The 20,708-nt window shown below is 35.5% G+C and overlaps 1 protein-coding gene across 3 annotated transcripts in view; it reads left to right on the forward strand.

Moving 5' to 3' along the window:
- c12.1 (spliceosome-associated protein CWC15) overlaps positions 1-4,813 on the forward strand; it is a 159,219-nt gene extending 154,406 nt beyond the window's left edge. For all 3 annotated transcript variants that reach the window (XM_090397924.1, XM_090397923.1, XM_090397922.1), the window contains exon 6: positions 4,518-4,813. In XM_090397924.1, coding sequence (XP_090254050.1) covers positions 4,518-4,748 — 231 coding nt within the window. In that variant the 3' untranslated portion in view covers positions 4,749-4,813. The remainder of the gene's footprint in view (positions 1-4,517) is intronic.
- The last annotated feature ends 15,895 nt before the right edge of the window (positions 4,814-20,708 follow it).

The following is a 20,708-nucleotide window of genomic DNA, read 5'->3' on the forward strand; positions in this document are numbered from 1 at the left end:
ATGCAAGTAGTCCTAGTATGTAGTACAAACTCGGGCAACTCGCAGCAAAGGTGGTAAAGTTCTGATCGCTATTCTTGGTATTTTCCCATAATGTAAAAACACATTTCCTAGGAAATGTATGCTGTTATAAATGTGTTTTTACATTATGGAAAATACCAAGAATAGCGATCAGAACTTTACCACCTTTGCTGCGAGTTGCCCGAGTGTGTACTATGTACTAGGACTACTTGCATTAGCTCACGCTAGTGATCGGCGATACTTTTATAGTTTATTATACTATATTCGGCATGAAACTCTCTGATTCCAATCTTTGAGTTTCTTATTCGGTTTTAAAACAATGTGGGATTTAATATCCCCTTAATTTAAATAATGTTTATATCGCCGAAATGAAGCCTATTGGCTCTTTATATTTAAGTAACCTTTTACTTAAGACTGAGGAAGCAAATCAAGCTTGGATGAATATTATATATATAAAAAAAAATTCATCCATCTCTGCTCATTAGACATCAGCAGATGCTGTATGGTCACTCCTTTACTAGATGTTTCATATGAGTCCTCGCCAAGTGGTCCTGTTGTATACTTATCTGGTGGCTTCAGCTCTCTGAAGATCAGTCTCTCCAGACACCATCCATCTCATTGAAGATCTATCCCTTTCAATGTTTCCATCAACTTTATCTTTTATTACTGTTTCAAGAAGTCCTCCTTTCATCCTTTTAATGTGTCCAAAGTATTTCGGCTTTCTTCTATCAATATCTTTAAGGAGTCTTAGATTCTGCTAATCTTTTCTAACACTCATCCATTTCACTGCCTTTCAGTATATGATATCCTCAACAGCCTCTTGTAACACCACATCCCAAAAGCAGCTATTCTTTTCTAATTAGACTTCTTTAGATTCCCAGTCTCACACCCATGAGTTGCTGCTGGAAAAATGGCTGCATCCAGAATTTTCAGCTTTGTTCTTATGGAGATAGATTTGTTCTTCCAGATATTAGACAAGTCTCTGACTGTTATTTTAGCCATTCCTAGACTTTTTTCTGGTGCCTTCTGAACAGCAATTCTTCACATTAATAATGGATCCCAGGTATTTGAACTTGCTGACTTCTTTGGTTCTTTCTTTGTTAAGGTACACATGTTTCCCAGAAGCTTCCCTGTCAATATTAACTTTAAGTCTCATTAACTTTGTTAAGGATTCATCCTAATTCTTCCTTGTCATTACAAAGGAGTACTGTATTGCTTCAGATTACTGATCACTCTGCCACCTATTCTAATTCTTAAGCTCATCCAATGATGTCCTCAGCATAGATACTAAACAGATTAGGAGGAAGTAGGCATCCTTGCCTAACCCCCTTGATGACCTAAAGCCAATAGTTATTCCAACACCTGTTCTTACTGTACAAGTTAGCTATCGACTTGATAGTGTGTTGAGGAAAATGCATTATTTTCATTATTTCCCCCCCAGTTTCATATACTGAACACAGTCAAAAGCTAGAGTAGTCTGTGAAACACATTACCATAAAGAGTCTAAATTCTTTATACTTAATAAATATGATCTGTCTAAGGCAAAGGATCTGATCTCTGATCTCCTTAACTTTCCTAAAACCTGTTTATTCCTCAAGCATCTTTGCCTCAACTTTGACCTCAATCCTGTTCAGAATATGATCTTTAATAAAATATTGTTTGCATGAGAAATTAAACTAACAGTTCTGTAGTTCTTTCAATCCTTCATATCTCTTTTCTTGTGCAGTGGTATGAAGACAGACTTCCTCCACTCTCTCATACTCATATAACTCTTATCCCTCCATCCCTTTTGCTATTCCTATTTAACAGTGCCGTGATTTCATCTGCACCTGAGACCTTATTTGCTGGTAAGCTGTTTAATTGCTCTTTCAACCTCATGCCTGAGTGGAGGAGGTTTCAAATCAAAATTATCTTGATTAAAGGGCTTCCATAAATTTTCCTTATTCTCTCTGCTGTACAGTTCCTCACAGTACTCTTTCCATACGTTTTTGATATCTAGTTCTTCTGTTAGTACTGCCCCATTCCTATCTTTGATGACACTCAATTTGGTCTAAAAACATATGCTTTAGGTCAAGAACTAAGCAAAACATCATTTTATAACTGTGCCTCTCATCTGGAATTCTATCTCTTCACATTTATTAGCATAAAAATTTTCCTTGTCCTGTCTGACGACTTTTCTGACTTCTCTATGTAATGTTTTATATTCATCAGCCACCTCCTTCCGATCAGATTCCATGTTGAATCTGATATATATGGGTGTCTTGGTCTTCTAATTTGGCCAAGATACTTCTTTGCTGTATCCTTTGTTATAACCTTGACCCCTTTCAATAGTATTTCAGGTGAGTTCTCCTCAGTAGTCTTTAAGATTATCCAACCGTGTTGATGTTTTTTTTTGTGAACCCATGAGGGATTATTATGATATCCAGTCTTGTGGGATGGGCCTGATCAATGAAAATAGGACAAAAAAAAAAAAAAATCCTTAACCCACCCATGATACTAATGCAATATAAGTGTATAGAAGCTTTCGTGAGTTGAAGTTACATTAAAAAATAATAATAATATATCAACAAATTATCAGTAAATATTTAAATCATTGCTCCATTTATTGGTAGCCCAGTTTACCAGTATTGCAATCCCCACTGCAGACTATTAAAGAGGTTCTTCAGAAGAGCTTAGTTTCATGAGGTTTGGCAGCTACAAAAGTACAGAGTGTACTTTTGCAGTATCCAACCATTTTTTTTAATGAAATTGCTTGTTATGTGGTAGCTTATGACCACATTATATACCTTGTTTATCTGGATAAGTTGTGTTTCTTAAGTTATTTTATTGTATACATGGTTGAGGACAATTTTTTGATGACCTGGAGTTTATTTTTAGAGGCTTGCTCTGTGGAGTAGATGGATAAGACCCGTGGTTGAAGGGTATTAATTACACCAGTTTTATGAGTTGAATGATGGTGGTAATCTCTATTCATTATCCTGTATGTGTGCACTGGTTTCAAATAAACCGGAAATGACAGATCACCTGGTAAGTGTATAACTGAAGTATCAAGGAAAGCAAGTGAATTATTCTTGTATATTGCTTGTTCAAGTGGTTGAGGAAAGCATTAATAGAAACCTTTGTGACCAGATAACAAATATGTCATGAGCATATCTGAGCCATAGTTTTGGTTTTAAAGGGGAGGAGTTTGAGAGTATTTGTTCAGAAGATTCTCATCTAAAAATTGCTCTGGGGAAAAGTGGAGAGCCCATTGTTGTGTTTTCTCCTGTAGAAAAAGTTTTTGTTTTTCTAGACAAAGTATTCTTAATTACAAGACATATGAAAAGAAGACATTTGGTGGAAATTTGTTTTGTAATGGTAAAACTTTTTTGTAGGACATTAGTGAACAGGGCGGAGACATCAAAAATATCTTCAATATTGAATGTGATCTTTAGTCTTGTTAATAAAGTGTTATGTGTTAATGTAACAATAAGTATTGCTGCTGGCTTCTCGGCTAAATAATAGGTAGGCTCTCTATACTATCTATAGGGTGGAGTTGGATGTTTTTATGTACTTTAAGTAAACCATATGTTTTGGATCATTGCAGTGGTGCTACAGGACTAAATTAAATCAGTTAGCCAGGAGATTGTGAGCAAATCAGTTACTTTTTTGTTGCTTTTAATGAATGGCTTCATCTATATTGGTGTCTGCTGCTATCAAATTCATGTTTACTAGGTACCAATTTTCACCAGATTTCTTCTTGTGTTGCATTCTCTTTTTGAGCTTTAGTAATTAGAATATCCTTGTTTTTAAGCAGTTTGATTACTAGTCTTTCCTCCTTGTTTAGAATTTCAATTGGAGATCTACAACATAATTTTATGGCTACAATGGTTTGTGTTCCAAACCTTGTTTGATGTGAAAAATCATTTTAAAAGGATTTTCTGAACCCTTACATCATGATTTCTGAGTGACAAAATCACATCTAAAGCTTCGAAGGATTTATTGATAAGATAATGCAAAATTAAGGGCTTTGTAACAGAGATTACACACATGCTATCTCTGTTAAACATGAGTTCGGAGAGGTTAATCACATGGTGCTGTTTTTCATTAAGTGATTGCTTGATCTCTGTTTGTTTGAGTAACTCGCATTTCCACAGAGTTAGCTTTATTCACTTAAAAAAAAAAGGAAAGTGTTGTCAGCAAGCCACTCCATAATATCCCAACAACCGAGATTCAGTAGGCTGAATGATTGTGTTTTCTGAACAGTCTTATTTTGCATTATTTTACTGACATTGACCTAATGTGTAAACGTGCCAATATGCTATGTTGCCTGTATGATATGAGACAACTTGTCAGCTTGTTAGTCAGTAATTAATAGAAAAATGGCAAATTCTGCCCTTGCTGAAATGATATAACTAACAAGAACACTTGTAATACAAATTTTGAAGGTTAAAATATAGACATTTTTATTGATATCAGGTACTAATTTTTTTCCCCCCTTTCTACTCCAAAATGTATAGGAGGCAGAAAGGAAAGCACAAGAAGAAAGGATACGAATGGAAAATATCTTAAGTGGAAATCCCCTCTTAAACCCCAAAACAGCAGAATTCAAAGTGAAAAGAAGATGGGATGATGATGTAGTGTTTAAAAATTGTGCACGAGGAGAACCAGATAGAAAAGAAAAGCCTTTTATCAATGATACATTACGTTCTGAATTTCATAGGAAGTTTATGGAGAAATATGTTAAATAATAAATTTTTGTTAGTTCTCACTTATATATATATATATATAAATAAAGTAATCATGTTTCCTTGTATTTATAAACTTGTCATTATTTTTATTTTTATATTTATATATAAAAATATATTTTAAGGAAAATCACTTGACTTTATAGTCAAATGTTAAAATAGAAAATAGCTAATTTATTTTTAAAGGCACTACTAGATCATCTTTCCAGAAGACTTCATTGTATGCATAATACATAGAATAAAAAAAAGAGATACTTAAAAAAAAAAAAAATATTACTTTGGTACATCACCAAAGTTCTAAATTATTAGCAGATTGCTCGCATTAGAATGAATTAGTGGACTTTCTGCATTGTTGTTCTCATACACGAGAATGTGGTCTTGAGACTGCTAGAAATGAATAGCAGAGGAGTAACAATCAAGATTGTGGCCGAGGTTGACATTAAGGAGAACAGAATAGAATTTAGTGCAATTTCTGTTGATTCTAAGATTTTTCTTTTCATTTCATCATATCATTTGTTAATAATTTCGGATCTATCCCAGTTTTAGTAAGTGTATGATGGACTGATGGTCATTGTGATCAGAAGAATTAAGCACATGACTAGATAAAGATGTGGCCCTGGCTCTACCATAGATGATATCTCTGAGATGTTCTTTGATACAAAGCTTGATTGATTTTTCTGTTTGTCCATGATATGGGGAATTACAGCTACACCAAAGATGGTACACACCCGGATGCTTCAAATTATTATGCTTATATATCTTGAGGATTTTTGGCAGCTTGTTAGAAATAGAGTGATATATTGGAATGGTGATATAACCTTTCACATCATTACTCTCTTTGGCACAATGTGTGGGAAGATTAAACAAGTTTAGAAATCAACTGTTTAGGATAACCATTCTTTTGAAAAATTTATAAAAGTCGCTTTAATTCTTTGGCAATCTCCTCTTCATTGCTGATGAGAGTACGCACACAGGTTCCTATAGTAGAAATAATACCAAACTTTTGGGATGGATAATGATGGGATTGAATGTGAAGATATCTGTTGGTACGTGTAGGTTTTATGTAGATGGAGATTTTTAGTTTTTCAGATGAATGAGTAAATTTTACATTTAGAATAGGAAACGAACTGTTAACTTCTATTTCTGCTGTAAATTTTACCATAGGATGTTGGTTGTTAAGATTATTCAAGAACTCTTGGAGTGAATCTAGACCATGACTCCAAATCAAGAAAACATCTACATATCTTTTCCACAATCTTGGTTTCAATGGAAACGATTTATGGCTTTTTCTTTGAAAGCTTCCAAGTATATATTCGCTAGTACAGGTCATAGAGGGTTGCCATAGCTAACCTGTAATTTTATTTGTAGATCATGTTTCCAAAAATGAAGTAACCTGAATTTATACAGTGACTTAAGAGTGTTAAAATTTTTTTAGATAATTTATCTTGTAAAAGAACTGATGCTTCTTCTGTGGGTACATTAATAAATAGAGGAGCGACATCAAAGCTGGCTAAGATTTCATCTTTTTGTAGATGAGACCTGTCTTTAATCATGGAGACAGTGTTTTGAATTTAATTCCATCTATAGTTGGTCTTAGTGGGGGATTTTCTTTGTTATTTTTGGAACCCCATGCATGCGAGGAATTGAGGAGATACAGAGACCTGAGAAATAATCTTAATTCTTTAGAGGATTCAGTAGTCCTGAGGAGGTTATTAGTCCGGTTATGTAATTCTCATGTTGGATCATTATCAGTCCTGTTGCATTACCTTTGTCTGCAGGAAGGATTATAATATTTTCATTTTCTTTCAAATTTTTTAGTGTTTGGGGTTCTGCTTTGGTAACATTACCTTTAGGTGGTTTTGTTTGGTTAATAGTGATGATAGGTTCTAATTCCATTAAATTAGCTTCCAGAGGTGGAAGGAAAGAAGCAGCCTTTTTAATTTTGGTAATAAAAGTTCTTTAAGAATACTATGAGGGGTAATTGCAAAAAAAAATATATTTATGTATATAAAAACACTTGAAGTGGGGTGTTTGTTACTTTGTTACATAATAATGTTTAATATTTATCATAGCGAACATTTACAAAATCATTTAAGGCAACTGTTTGTCCTTCATTACACGACACCTCCAAGGAGTTCAAAAACTCATCGAGGAATAGAAAAGAAGAAATCAGAAAATAGCCTACATCTGGTTATAAATACTTTTATACTTCAAATTGTTATATACTCATTATTTCGTTCTTCTTGAATATTATCTACCACTATTCTGTTACTGCTTTTTTTTATTTTTATTATATTTACTCTCCAGTAGTTTGAATCCTGCTCTGGTAAGGGATGGTTGTAATCATCTTTAGGTGGAAATTGAATTTCATTGCCCATTGTTTTATCACCAACCTGTATTAGATGCCTGAAGTGCCTTGAAAAATGTTTGTTTTTTAAAGCAGGTTTTCTAGATTAGAAAAAAATAAAAAAATGGATACATATAGAAATGAATAAAAAAATAGAAAAAATAGAAAAACAGCCTATTGCTGCAGTAAATAGAAATTTAGTTCAGCAATAGGCTCCTCATCACCTCCCTTTGCCAGTGTTAAAATTCATTGAAATAGTTCTATGACAAATGAAAACTACATGTATGGTAAGGATACATGGATGATATCTTTGTTCGGAAAAATGCTCTGAAAGACCTAGGGGTATTTGTTGGTTTTTCTTAACAGCTTTTACCCCAAAGCAAAGTATAGTCTGGATATTGAAAAAAGGTAATTTTTTTTTTAATGTTATAATAAAAAAAAAGCAAAGGAACATTGTTAGATCCTGATTCAATGACTGCAGCAATCTTACAGGGCATACTTTCCATGAGCATATGATAGCAGTTAATGGAAATTTTGGACCATTCTCCTTGTAGGCATGTAATGAGGTTCTGGACTGTATTAGAGTGAACATCCCTTGACTTCACCCGATTCTCCAGTTCATTACACAAATGTTCAACAGGGTTGAGATCAGGGCTCTGTGGAGGCCCATCATGTGTTGTGACATTTATGTCCACAAAGTTACAGCAAAACCATCTTATGACACGGTGCAGAAAGAGAATGGTCAGTTCTGTAGAAAAGCCACAAAGTAGGAGGCATTGTATTGTCTAGAATGTTCACATACCTCTTAATTTGTTTGTGGCACCACAGAGTGCATAACCCCAATTTCATAGTTGGGGTTATGCACTCTGGTAGATGTTCACTGGGCATCTGCTACACCTGTCCATTTGCTCGGTGGAGGGTGTAGCGTGATTCCAAGCTAGATAACTATCAATGCCCTTTGCACCACTAAAGACGATGCTGCATATTGGTTCAGGTAATGTGGGGCTTGCATATTATAATCTTACCATGGAAATCTATTTTGTGAGCTCAGTTCTGAATGCTTTTGTGCAGATTCGTGTTCTAGTTAATGCCTGGAACTCTGCATTCAACATTTCAGCCGACGAATGGCAGTTTTTACATTATCCTTTGTAGTATCCTACAGTCCCAGTGAGTGGTGGGTTTCCACTATGGGTAGCACATGCAGTTGATTCCCTGCACTTCCATCTCAGTATTGTATCACTGATTTTGGACCTGGGGTAGCTAATTTGCCCAACAAATAAAGGTATTAAGGCTGTGAGGCTTCATGTATGCTTAGAAAATCTAAATTCAGCCATAGTTGCAGAGCTTTAAAGAATATTAGGTTGTCACTCAGTGAAGTATTGCAAAGTTGAATTTGACAGGCAACATCCTCCTTCCTGATTAGTAGAGTATCATCATCTGTTTGGTAGGAAGAAAGCATCTTTATGGCCAAATGCAGGCTTTATATATATAAGAAGAACAGCATGTTTGCTAGAACAATACTGGATGGAGCATCTCCAAGTAAGAGGCATCAATTTGGTCACTTTTGGAGGGGTATATTCTGCTTTACCATGATACAAACCTGAATTGATCCTTCTATTTCAAGGTCCAATCTAGAAGCAGAACTTCTGGAATGTCCATCTTCCGTTGATGAAATAAAATCTTCACTTCCAACTAGTTCATCAGCTGCAGGACAAGACAGCTTTACTGGTGCAGAGCTTTGATGAGTTCCTCTGCCTATATTTCAGGATTTAATTGATATACTTCCGCTTACCAAATGTTTATCATTGTGTCTTTGCCACTCAAGAATAGTGTTCATTCCAAAGAAGATGCATCTGTACCCTCTGAATATCATCCAATTACACTTGCTCCTGTTTTCTTATATCTTTCTTAAAATGCTAATATCTGCAGTCAGACATCCAACATGATTTTAGGTAAAGAATCTTTATCCTTGCAGATGCTGTGCTGAGACTATCTTTATTCTTTCCTCTTTGAGTTTTCCCCTGCATGACATGGACATGTCCTTGCATTCTATCTCAGTTCTCGAGGTGTGGGGAGATATCTTGATGTTCTCTTCTCTCTTATAGACTGTTCCTCTTTCCCATTCACTCTGAGAGTTTTCTCTTTTCTCTCCATAAAGCCCCACTTAAACCTCATCAGGGGATGCTTTATTCTGAATTACTTCCTTCTTCCTAGATTACCATAGGTTATTCCTAGGTAAAATCTCTCTCAGTATTGTCCTGGATGGATGCAGCAGTTCATTCAGTAGTCCGTTTGTGGTTACATCTTCCTCACGTGCCACTATCATTTTCCATATTGGGATTGTTGCAATGGTCAGTTCCAAGATTATGTGTGTCTCTGCTTCAGAAATATGTCTTATTGCATCTAGGACTTAATGTATTAAGGGTGACGTACCTCTGGACATATGCTTGATGGAATGGTACCAGTTATGATTGCCTCAGATGAATAAAAAAAAGTTGGGCTTTAATTTTGCACCATTCAGTCGGAGTGCATTACAAGAATCAAGCATCAGTGCTGATACCCTCAGTATCAGTGGAACACGCTTCTTTCCTGGTTTTGAGTATACATATATTTAATCGGACAAGAAATAATGCTCGTACAACTCGGGTAAGAAGCGACGACAAGAACTACGGGGGCAGGGGATAGATATTGGGAAAAAAATATGAGATTTTTTTTTTTCAAGAAAGAAGACAGTATAGAAGCTTATTCGCTTGACCTGACAGTGGAGAATGGCGACAAGGAGATTACAGCTTAGATCCTTTGAGAATCGTTCTTCATTTCTACGAATGAATAGCAATACTATGCTGCCATCATTGAAGCTATGACTGAAATTTGGGGATAGTGGTAAGTCATAGATATTAAATGCTTCTTCATAGATCTGCATCTATCCCACACCTAATCAAATGCTCTGAAAATGTGAAGCGACCACACAAGTTTGATTCCGTTTCATGGTCCATTCTTCCATTACTTAAATCATTCTGCAAACTATAACACGTTTATTGACTGTTGCTGTAATCAATTTGGTATCATCGGCAAACACCCGAGTATTTCCTCATATCGTTTCCATCATTAATGTATAAATGAAACAGTAGTGGCTGAAATACAGAGCCCTGATGCACTCTACTAGTCACAGGTTTTCTAATGGATTATACTGAATAAATAATTGCTTTTTTTCTCAGATAACGTAGTCATCTGAGAAGAAAATGGAAATTGCTACACCTGCCTTGGAGCAATAGATGTTTTTTCACTTGCCTTAGAACGGCCCAGAGGTGCGACTTAAACAATGTGGTAAAAAGGCACTGCCAATTCCCTTGCATATTCTTGTAATAATCTAAAATTTCCTTAGCTGTATTCACATCATGGTTCTATAATATTCTATGCACTATCAGTTCATTTATCGCTATTTCTATATAGTTCTAGTCGCTGCGTGCTATGGCCTTTCAAAGTGCTATCTTAGTAATCCAACTCTCTCGTCTGCTTCAGTGACTCCCGTACCATCGGCATTCATCACAATTATTCTCCCATAATCATTCTTTTATTTATCACATACCGAAAGAACTCTGGCCTATATTACTAATTTCTTCTCATACTCTGATTTTGCATTTCTTACCATACTAGAGACTTCTGGCCTGTGATTTGTACTGTTCATGTAGCTATCCTAGGGCCAGCTTGCCACAATTTTGTTACTATTGCGTTCCTGCTTAACGCTCTGCATTTCTTTATCCTGAATATAGGATGCAATCTGCTATAACTTTTCTCAAACATTTCTTTACTACCTCCAGAACTTACTACCACAAAACTTCTCATGCCATGGCATAAGAAGTTTTGTGGTAGTTTGCTAGCGATGCAAACGCACGTGTGGTTTTAATCTTCCAGGTTCAATATCAATCTCATTAACTGTCGGTGATATGGTCATCTTGATTACAGAAAACTCCTCAGATGCAGTTAAAGGGAGTTTTAATTCAATATGGCGCTTGGGTTGGCGGGCATTCTGGTTTTTTTTTTTTTTTTTCCCCATACAACTGACGGTATGGTCCTATTGCCTCTTCTGCAAATTTTACTGCTTCTCTCTTCATCAGGATCAGCTTCTGAGCATTGCTGCTTAAAATGGTCGATTGTACGAAAAATATTTTCAAATTGTTTCTGTAAAATCTTGACTGTCACTAGATAAATTTCTTCATATTCTTCAGGATCTTGGGGCTATGCATCTAAAATTAGCAAGTTGGAATCACTCAATTCCTCAGAATCTCATCAAAACCCGTTCACGAGCGATTTTGGCAATTTCCTCTACAACATTATCCATTTCATTTGAAAACCCTTGAAATCATTTGCACAATGTGGAAGAATGTGTTTCCAAACGGCTCGCATATTGCTAACCGTAATTTCTTTCGACTTTGCGATTTTATAACCAGGCTGAGATCTGATTTGGTCAGAAAAGTCTTGGGAAAAAAAAAGTATCGCTTCCAAAAAAAAAAAGGCCAATTTCATAGACATAAAATATTTGTTGGCCACAATAGCACCCCCCCCCTTCTTTCACAATTTTCTTCAAAATCTGGATAATTTTCGGTCACCTCCTTATCTGCACTTACGGCTTCGCCTGTAATTCGAACATTATGTAGGTTATTTATTTTTTTTTTGAAACGCTCAAACCACCCAGCACTAGCATGGAATTTTTTTCCATTATTGATAGCCCTTTCTTTCAAGGTTGCAAACAGACTTAATGCTTTTGATTTAATAAGGTCAGTACTTAGAGGATCTGTTTTTGGTTACAATCTTTGATCCATATAGAAAAGCATTGTAACTTTGATTTCGAGTGGTGTGCATGCATGATGAACTTGAAGCAGCCTTACCTTTCTCTTTGTATTCAGCAACTTTGCTTAAATTTGCTCTTACATTTGATTCACCCATTTTGTGTTCTTGTCCTATCTTTGCTTTGGACTGACATTGTTAATTTTTCTTTATTATTTCAAGTTTTCTTCCAATAAGATTACTTTTCGAATCTTTTTTTCTAATGATGAAAGGAAAATACTTTAAAATAAAAAAGTAAGGAAAACAATTGCAAAGGAGGCAGGAGATATGATCAGCAAAATGCTTTGTAATTAGCAGACGACATAAATTTTGGCGGTAAATTTCGAACATTGTGTACACTATTTCCATGTACATTAAAAATAACTAAGATGTTTTAAATCGATAACTAAATTATTTTATTCTGATGAGTGATTTTTAAAATAACTATAAAATTTATAGATAGAAAATTTTTAAAATCTAACATTTATTTTTAAGATGTATATAAGAGCCCTAATCAGGTATAATTGGGTTTTATACCCTAATTGGGTATAAAAAAATGATGCACTAATCGGAGACGCATTAATCGAGGGATTGCTGTAATTCGAACCACGAGAATGAACTCTCCGTCGAGTAGCGAAATCACTAATTTTAAATTGTAAGTGCTCAGCAATTATTTTTGGCACGTGTGCATTCATGCATCTATGCATGTAAATAAACTAACACCTTTTATTTTCCTATAGGAAAGATATAGGTGAGGCCATTTTATTCCTAACTTTTGGAGACTGAGGGAGAAGCTCAATCTCCACTAGTAACCAATCAGAGGTAGCTAGTCCACGATAATCACTAATTATGAACAGCATCCAATGAAGAGATGACTGATAAGCACCACTATCTCATGGTCTCTAATAGTAACATTTTTATTATCCGAAATAGTGTTGGTTCTACGGTCGATTTTCTTGAGTTACAGCAAGAAAAACCAGTTGCCAGGAGGTGAAAAAAAAAAAAACCATCGCTTCTTGAGCCAGATATCGACTAACTCGAGAAGCGGTCGAAGAAAGGCTTAGAAAAAAGGTGTCTCGAGTCTTTGACTAGAAGTGAACTGAGGTGTTGCTTCTGTTGCTCTAACACTTTGGGTTCTAGACCACCCTTTGGGTGGTCTAGAACCCAAAAAATTCAAACATGAATTTTTTACATGTATATTCATGTTTGTGTCACAGGTTATGAATGATGTACAAGTAATTTGTGCAGATAATGCTCTCACTTTTGTATAGAGCCTGTGTAACTCAATGGAAGTGACATTTGCGTTTCACCGCATGAAGGAAGACTTGGTTTCAAATCTAGTCGCTGACTAGAGGAAATGTTCTAAGCCTTTCACAGAACAAATTTTGTCACAGAAAAAAATCCCACTTGACCGTGTCAGAGATCGACTAAGATTTTTTTCTCCTGGAAACTCGGGTTTTTCGTCCCATAAACTCAAGGAATTCTATCGTCGAACCTACCCTATTTTCAGACATTAAAAATATTGTATTAGGATTAGAGTTAGCCTTGTGCAGGCTATCTCTAAAACCAGTGGAGATTGAGCTGTGCACTGAGTCTCCAAAAAGTTAGGGCTAAAAGTGCCGAGTCCTCTGTACAGGAATAAAAGGTGTTGGCTGATTTTTTTTTTTTTTTGTATTTCTTAAATCCATTCATATGTATCAATGGATTTAAGAAATGGGAAGTCTGAAATGTATCATAGAGAATAGTGAAAGAAATTGAGTCGTTTCTGTGAGTAAAATAAAAAATCGACAAGTAGGACTAATATCAAAAGTTTGGATTTTCATAGACTGCAAAGACTAGTTCAGTAGGTGTCTCCGAAAAGTTAGGACTAAAATGGCCTTGCTTACTCCCTATACGGAAGTAGGATAATTTGTATTTCTTAAATCCTTTGATATGGATCACTGGTTATAAATGGGGTGTTTGAAATGCATAATAGAGAATAGTGAAGGAAACTGATTGTGGTCGGTGTAAAGGAACAAGATGCATCATGATCAAATATTTGTAATGAAAATAAGTGTGGGCCATCTCTCTAAGTAAGAAAAAAATCCGCAAGTACGACGAATATCAAAAATTTGGATTTTCATGGTCTGCAAAGAATAGACTATTTCAGTAGGTGTCATTTGTTATCCAAGTATGAACATGTCCAATCTAAACCGCCATTTCGAGAAAATACAGAGTACCAGGAAAAAAATCTGTAGAATTTTTCGAAAATAGATGTAAAGACTTTTTAAAAAAATTACCCAAGAAATAATACATGGTACAGCTTTGGAAGCGTCTTTGAGTGTTGCATCCTTAATAGATGAAATGTGGAGCAACTGAAACATTAGTAAGCCAAATTCAATGGCACAAATAATAACTGGAGATAAAGCAAGCAAAGCTATCGATCGTATTCCCTCTCAAATAAGTTCATTTTAGAATCACAGAAATAACTTTAAATGTACAGAAAATATTATTGCTCATCCAACAGAAGCGGCTATTATGCACTGGAAGCTGATCAATCCACTGAAATTGTGAATTTCGCAAATCTTTATCAGATACGAAGTTTATAAAATACACTATGATCTGTCTATCGTTTTGCCCACGTATGCCAGACCGTACAACTGCAGAAGTTAGTTTTAAAGCTACATTTAATAAAATAAAATAAATCAGCTAATGCCTTTTATTTCCTTATAGGGAGTAAGCGAGGCCTTTATATCCTATCTAGCTTTTGGAGACTGAGTGGGCAGCTCAATCTCCACCATCAGCCAATCAGAGAGATGGCCCATGTCTATCACAAATTATAGGCAGCCACCGATGAAGAGGCTGGCAAACAAGTGCTCCCATTTTGGTACCTAACCCTAACAGGTTATGTTACTCTCTGAAACAATGTGAATACTACGGTCGATTTTCTTGAGTTTACGGGACGAAAAAACTCGACTTTCTGGAAGTAAAAACTCGCTTTCCCGTGCCAAATATCGACTAACTTGAGAACGGGTTGAAAATAGACATAAAAAAAGTTCTTCCAGTCAGCGACTAGACTTGAACCTGTCTCATTTCTAGCGACTAAGCACAGAGGACACAAGCGCCACTTTCACTGAGCTACACAGATCTTTAGCTATATTTTATTCAAGAAAATAAATTGGATTAGTCTAAGAGTTGAAATAAGTACTGTTGCAGAAAAAACCTTGATTGGCTAAAAACTCATTGGACATATAAAGCAGCTACACTGGAAGTAAAAGTAGGCTGACCATATTTCCTTAAGACAAAAACGGGACAGGGGTTATGTAATATTCTGTATTCATGAAAATGTAAGACGATAAAAAATTTTATTACATAAAAATATTGAGCTTACCATTATTCTTCAGTGACAGAACCCATACCAAAATTTAGGTAGACGATTTAGAGATGTCTGTATTTCATGTAAGGAAGTCTATAATTTTTTCGAACACCAGAATTTGGCAAAAAGTACTGCAGAATGATTGGAAAAAGTTGGATGTCTTTTTTGTTTGAATGCATCTAAACTTATGTGACCAGATTATTATTATTATTATTCCTGATACCTCCAAGGAGTCAGAAGACTCATCGCGGGAGGACATCTTCAACTATCTCTACACCTTACCTCTACTACGAATCAACGCCATCTACCGCCCACCTCCAACACCACCACAACTAGTAATTTTGTCTGTAAACTGCGTGTGTTCTGAAGGGCCGATTTGTATGTATGCGGGATGAAAAACCCGAGTTTCCGGGAGAAAAAACCCTGCTACCTCCGTATGAGATCGGTTAATTCACCATCGATTGAAATCGACCAGATAAAGATTCCTCCCGTCGCGACGAGAATCGAACTTAGGCCTATTCCAATCGAAGGGCGCAATGTACCGTGGTTCTTCCAATTGCGCTACGGAGGCGCTAGATGTACCGCATTTACCGGTCCTGTACAGCATTAGTATGTGTACAGCATTTGAAATATTTTATTCACCTTTACAGAAAGAGTAAACTACGAACGTACATTAGTTGTTTATTCTGAGGAACATTTTCATGTAAAATTATTTTTTGATTATATGCCAAACTTTTAAAGCGTATTTTCAGTTGTGAATAAATTATGGACTGCAGAGAAAACACAATTAAAACTTTAGACAATGAAGGCCATTCCTATTGTGAAATATAATATGATTGATTCCTCTGAAGATTTTATGAGTGAAATATCAGAGAATGATGAATTATTGAAAAGAATTCATTCTTCCGAAAAATAAGTTTTGTGTCATATTTACTTTTGCACCCATTATTGAGAATTTAAATAAAAATTTCTTGATAGTTTAGTGGTAACAATGTTATTAATTAGTAATAATAACAAGAATAAAGCAGAATATTTTATTGAAAAGGTATGATTATGTTTGTGTTGGGATAAGAAGATATACAGCAATTTTAGAATATATGCCTGGAGGGAAGGCAAACCTGCAAAGCAGGAAACAAAAGTTATGCAACCAGTGGAACGTGCCCAGCATTGGTCCTTGGATAATCTGGTCACTATAATGTAAACTAAACTAAACTAGACTGTAATGCTTTTTGCTTTATTAAAATCCTCTATTACTCTGCCCAATATATATATATATATATATATATATATATATATATATATATATATATATATATATATGGTGATAAAACGTTGCTAATTACTGCTTCTGATTTGGCACGTGCAGAAGAAATTTTGGTTCATAATTTTATTTAACAATGTCGACAAACAGTTATTTGAGCGAAAACTTTGGCCCTAATGCATAGTATGATAAGCAACAAGAGCTTCAGTTGCTGCAATTTTATCGCTTTCACTCTCACCATCACGTCTCATCACAAACGAGCTGACGTTTTTAACTGAAGTCAGAGTCTTTTCAGCATCCTTATGTGTCTGGCTACGTAGATGTTGGTTGATACTGTTTCTGCCTCCATGAGCAACGGAAAAATGGACAATACAATTTTGCATACCACTTTTGTTACATCGCTACACAGCTTTTCCAGTTTAATAAATTTCAATTTTTTCTGGAGATCGTCATTAAACAGTTTCGCCTCTTTGACGTTGCAAGGATAGGCATAAAGCTTTATAAAATATAAAATTTAAACCATCGGCATTGAATAACAAAACCACCGGTTAGCATATAGGCAAAACAGAAACTAACGCTACAGCATAACAGAGGGCGCGTGTGAGACGCGTAAGTGTTGCCAACCTGTATTTCTTATTTTCTCTGAAAATAAGAATATTAATCACCCAAATGAAAACAAATGAAAATGAAAATAAATCCCTGCAGATATCGATATTTAGTATCGAACAATGCGACTCCAAGGTTATACAAATTACCCATGATATTGATATACGATTATAGGTTATGAATAATAATTTATGATTGACCAATATTAAGTTTTATTAAAAACGGGACAAAACTGACATTTTTATTAAAACGACGGGACGGCAGGGAAATATGAAACAAAACGGTACTGTCCCGTTCGAAACGGTACGTATGGTCAGCCTACATAAAAAGTGTTGTAGAGAAAGAGAAACAATCGCTAGACATAATATGCCTAGCGACTGTCTTCCCCTTTCTAAAACTGTCTAAGTAAAAGGTGTTTTCAAATACATTTACCTACAAATACATACATTAACTGGAATTATTTTTATAGTGGAGCTTTACTTTAGAAGTAGCAATAGAAAACGTTGATGGATTTTAAAAGTTTTGATTAAAAGTAGTTTTCTTATATTCATAACTAATTAATGGATTAAACTAAAATATACTTTAATAAAAAGTTCAGAAGAATGCTAGTATATTGTAGATCATTATATTCAGACGAAGATTACAGTCAACGAGAAACCTGTGATTATTTTTACTTCACCAATTCTTGGATAAGAGGAAGAGTGCTGAAAGGGCACAACGCAGGTTATTTTCAACCTCCAACCTAACTTGTTTCATTTTCAATTGCAACAAAATTGAAAAGCCTGACTCATAAAGGTATGTCGACATAAATGGCAGCAATATATGAATAGCTCTTTCTGCCACTTTTTGGTAGGAATCACACGTAACGGCTAAAATTCTGTAATTTATTTCTCCTTGAACATATCTTTTGCTCCCTACTCAGTCTTCAGCTCCAGATATGAAATTCATCTGATTGATCTTCAGGAACTTTTTCACTGACAACTTGAATGGATTTTGCACTACATCCAGATCCTCATCACTAAGTTCAGGAAAATATCGGCTGAATTCATTTTTCAGTGCTGTCAAATGCTGCAAAATTTCATTTTTCATAAACTTGGAAGCACCTTGTCTTCACCACCAGCAACAAGAACTGATGACAGTTTTGCAAACATTGCAACATTTTGTATCGTCTAATTTTGCAACTTATGAAAGCTTTCTAGGAAATGAATAATATGATGTCTGTATCCCTTCCTTGCATTTGAAGACTGAGTTTATTTAGCTGCTCAAAAATATCAACTGAATAGGTAAGGCTCAGGCTCCATTCCTCATCACTCAACCGGGTAAAAAACTTTTTTATCCTAAACTTCAAAAAATAATAATATTATTATTATTATTATAAATAGATAAATAAATAATAATTCGAGTTCATCTTTAAGCTCAGATACTCACTGAATTACATTTTCTCTTGAAAGGCATCAAGCATTTCTGTGGAAAAGACACAAATGATAGCATGCATTAATGTCAATACATAACTGCTTGAAAAGACACGAGTTAAGAGTTCCTCCTTTGCTAAAAATTCACAATTTGAATTGTTTAATCCAAAAGCTTTTCTAACGGAGTTGGAAGTGTTTTTGAGACGTGTTTGGGAATGGATCATAGAATGATCACTTTTGGAGCTCGATTTTTTCACACAAGCTTGAAATCCAGAGTTTGTCCCCAACATAGGTGGTAGTCCACCTGTACAGCATCACGGACATTATACTACAAAAGATTTTCGATTCAAAGAAAGATGAAACTTTTTTCCAAAATATCTGAGGCCTCGGTAGTTGTTTCAAGAGAACAAAAGAGAAACTCCTCTAAATAAAGCTGAGTGAACATATCTTGCAAACACCAGCAACTGGGAACATGATACTGCATCAGTGGATTCATCAAGTTGAATTTGCAAATAAGCCAAATGCTGCACTTGATCTCCTGCAAAACATCAACACAATCTTGGAATACCCTTGTTGAATCCAGCTTCATCTTTTTGAAATCATTCCCATGATATTCAAAAAGCAACTTTTGTTGTGTCCTTATGCTTGTGTTGAGAATGAACATTTTGCAAATATTGTTTCAACTTCGTTGGTTTCGTAGAATCATTTCACAAAGCATTGTTACAAATAACACATTGAGGTCTTTCTTCTACATTTATGATAATTGATGTGAATTGTTGAATACATGAATATATTTTTACGTCCAATCTTCTTTTTTTTAACACTCACGATGGGCAAAAATTATGTACAAGTAAAAAAAAAAATTACACGTGCATACTTCTCTACGCGTCTCAGAATACTGCAAGTGAAAGCGGAGCGATGATAATTTAATGTCACTCTTACCACTTCGGTACGTTACCGTTGCTACGCTAACTTCGCTAATAGACACAGTTGAAAAGACGACGTTATTTTAGGGGGAAGCTTCTCCTTCATATTCCATACTGAACGAATGGGCTAAACATTTTCGCCTAGGTAGAGAGATCATATCAGATGATTCTCGTGAGGGTCGGCCTGTGGAAGTGATGACTGACGAAAATGTCTCTTGAGGAAGAACTGCTCAATAAGAGATGGCTGAAGCTCAAAAAAATCTCAGGGAGGTTGGGGCTTTCTATAACAGCTGTCTTTCTCATCATTCACGAGAAGCTTTACATGACGAAGGTCGTTGCAAGGTGGGTGCTCCGACTTCTCTTTTCAATTCAGGAGCATCATGTGACCTGTTCCTGCAAGTTTTTAGAGCTTTGCCAAGGGAATCAGTGAGAAGTGATGGAAACCATTTTCACTGGGGATAAAACCATGATCCTTTATTTTGATCCTTCTTCCAACAGGGAATGAATGGGGTGGCACAAACCAGGTGAAGCACCGCCAAGAAAAGCCAATGTCATTCATTCCGTCAAGATCATGGTAACAATCTTTGGGGATTGCCAGGGAAGTCTCTTATCTTCAAGGAAAGAAATACCACTGTGAATGCAGAATATTAAGCTTCACTCCTGAACAAACTGCGCGACGCCATAAAGGGAAAGAGACGATGAATGCTGACGCATGGTGTTCGCCAGCTCCGTGACAATGCTCCAGTTCATACGGCTGTTGTTGTGAAGGCTGCAGTGAAGGAATGTGGCTGCCAGGAAATTGAACGCCCTACCCTACAGCCCCGATCTAGCACTCGGTGACCAAAACCCCTGATCGAAATCGAGGAAGAACATTTGCAGATGACGATGAGGTGAAAGATGCAGTTTTAGACCATTTTGCAGAAAAAAGTACAGACTATTTTTTCAAGGGCATAGAAATGTTAATTCAAACATATGAAAAGTGCATTCAAGTAAAAGGAGTTTATGTTTAAAAGTGAATTGTTTTCGATCTGTCACTTCTGCAAGTTAAGTCAGGCCATCACCTTAGGGAAATACTTCAAATATATGCATTTCAATAAAATTTATAGGTTACAACCTAAACCTTTTTTACAGATTTCCTTTCAAGCTTCCTAATATCTTAAATTATGGATTCAAGCTATAGTTAATTCTGTCTGACTTCAGTAACTACGGCCATTAATTAAATTTTTTAA

Source organism: Typopeltis vanoorti, chromosome 9 (genome assembly GCF_054136105.1).
Source record: "Typopeltis vanoorti isolate ZY-2024b chromosome 9, IOZ_Tvanoo_1.0, whole genome shotgun sequence".
NCBI lineage: Eukaryota > Metazoa > Arthropoda > Arachnida > Uropygi > Thelyphonidae > Typopeltis > Typopeltis vanoorti.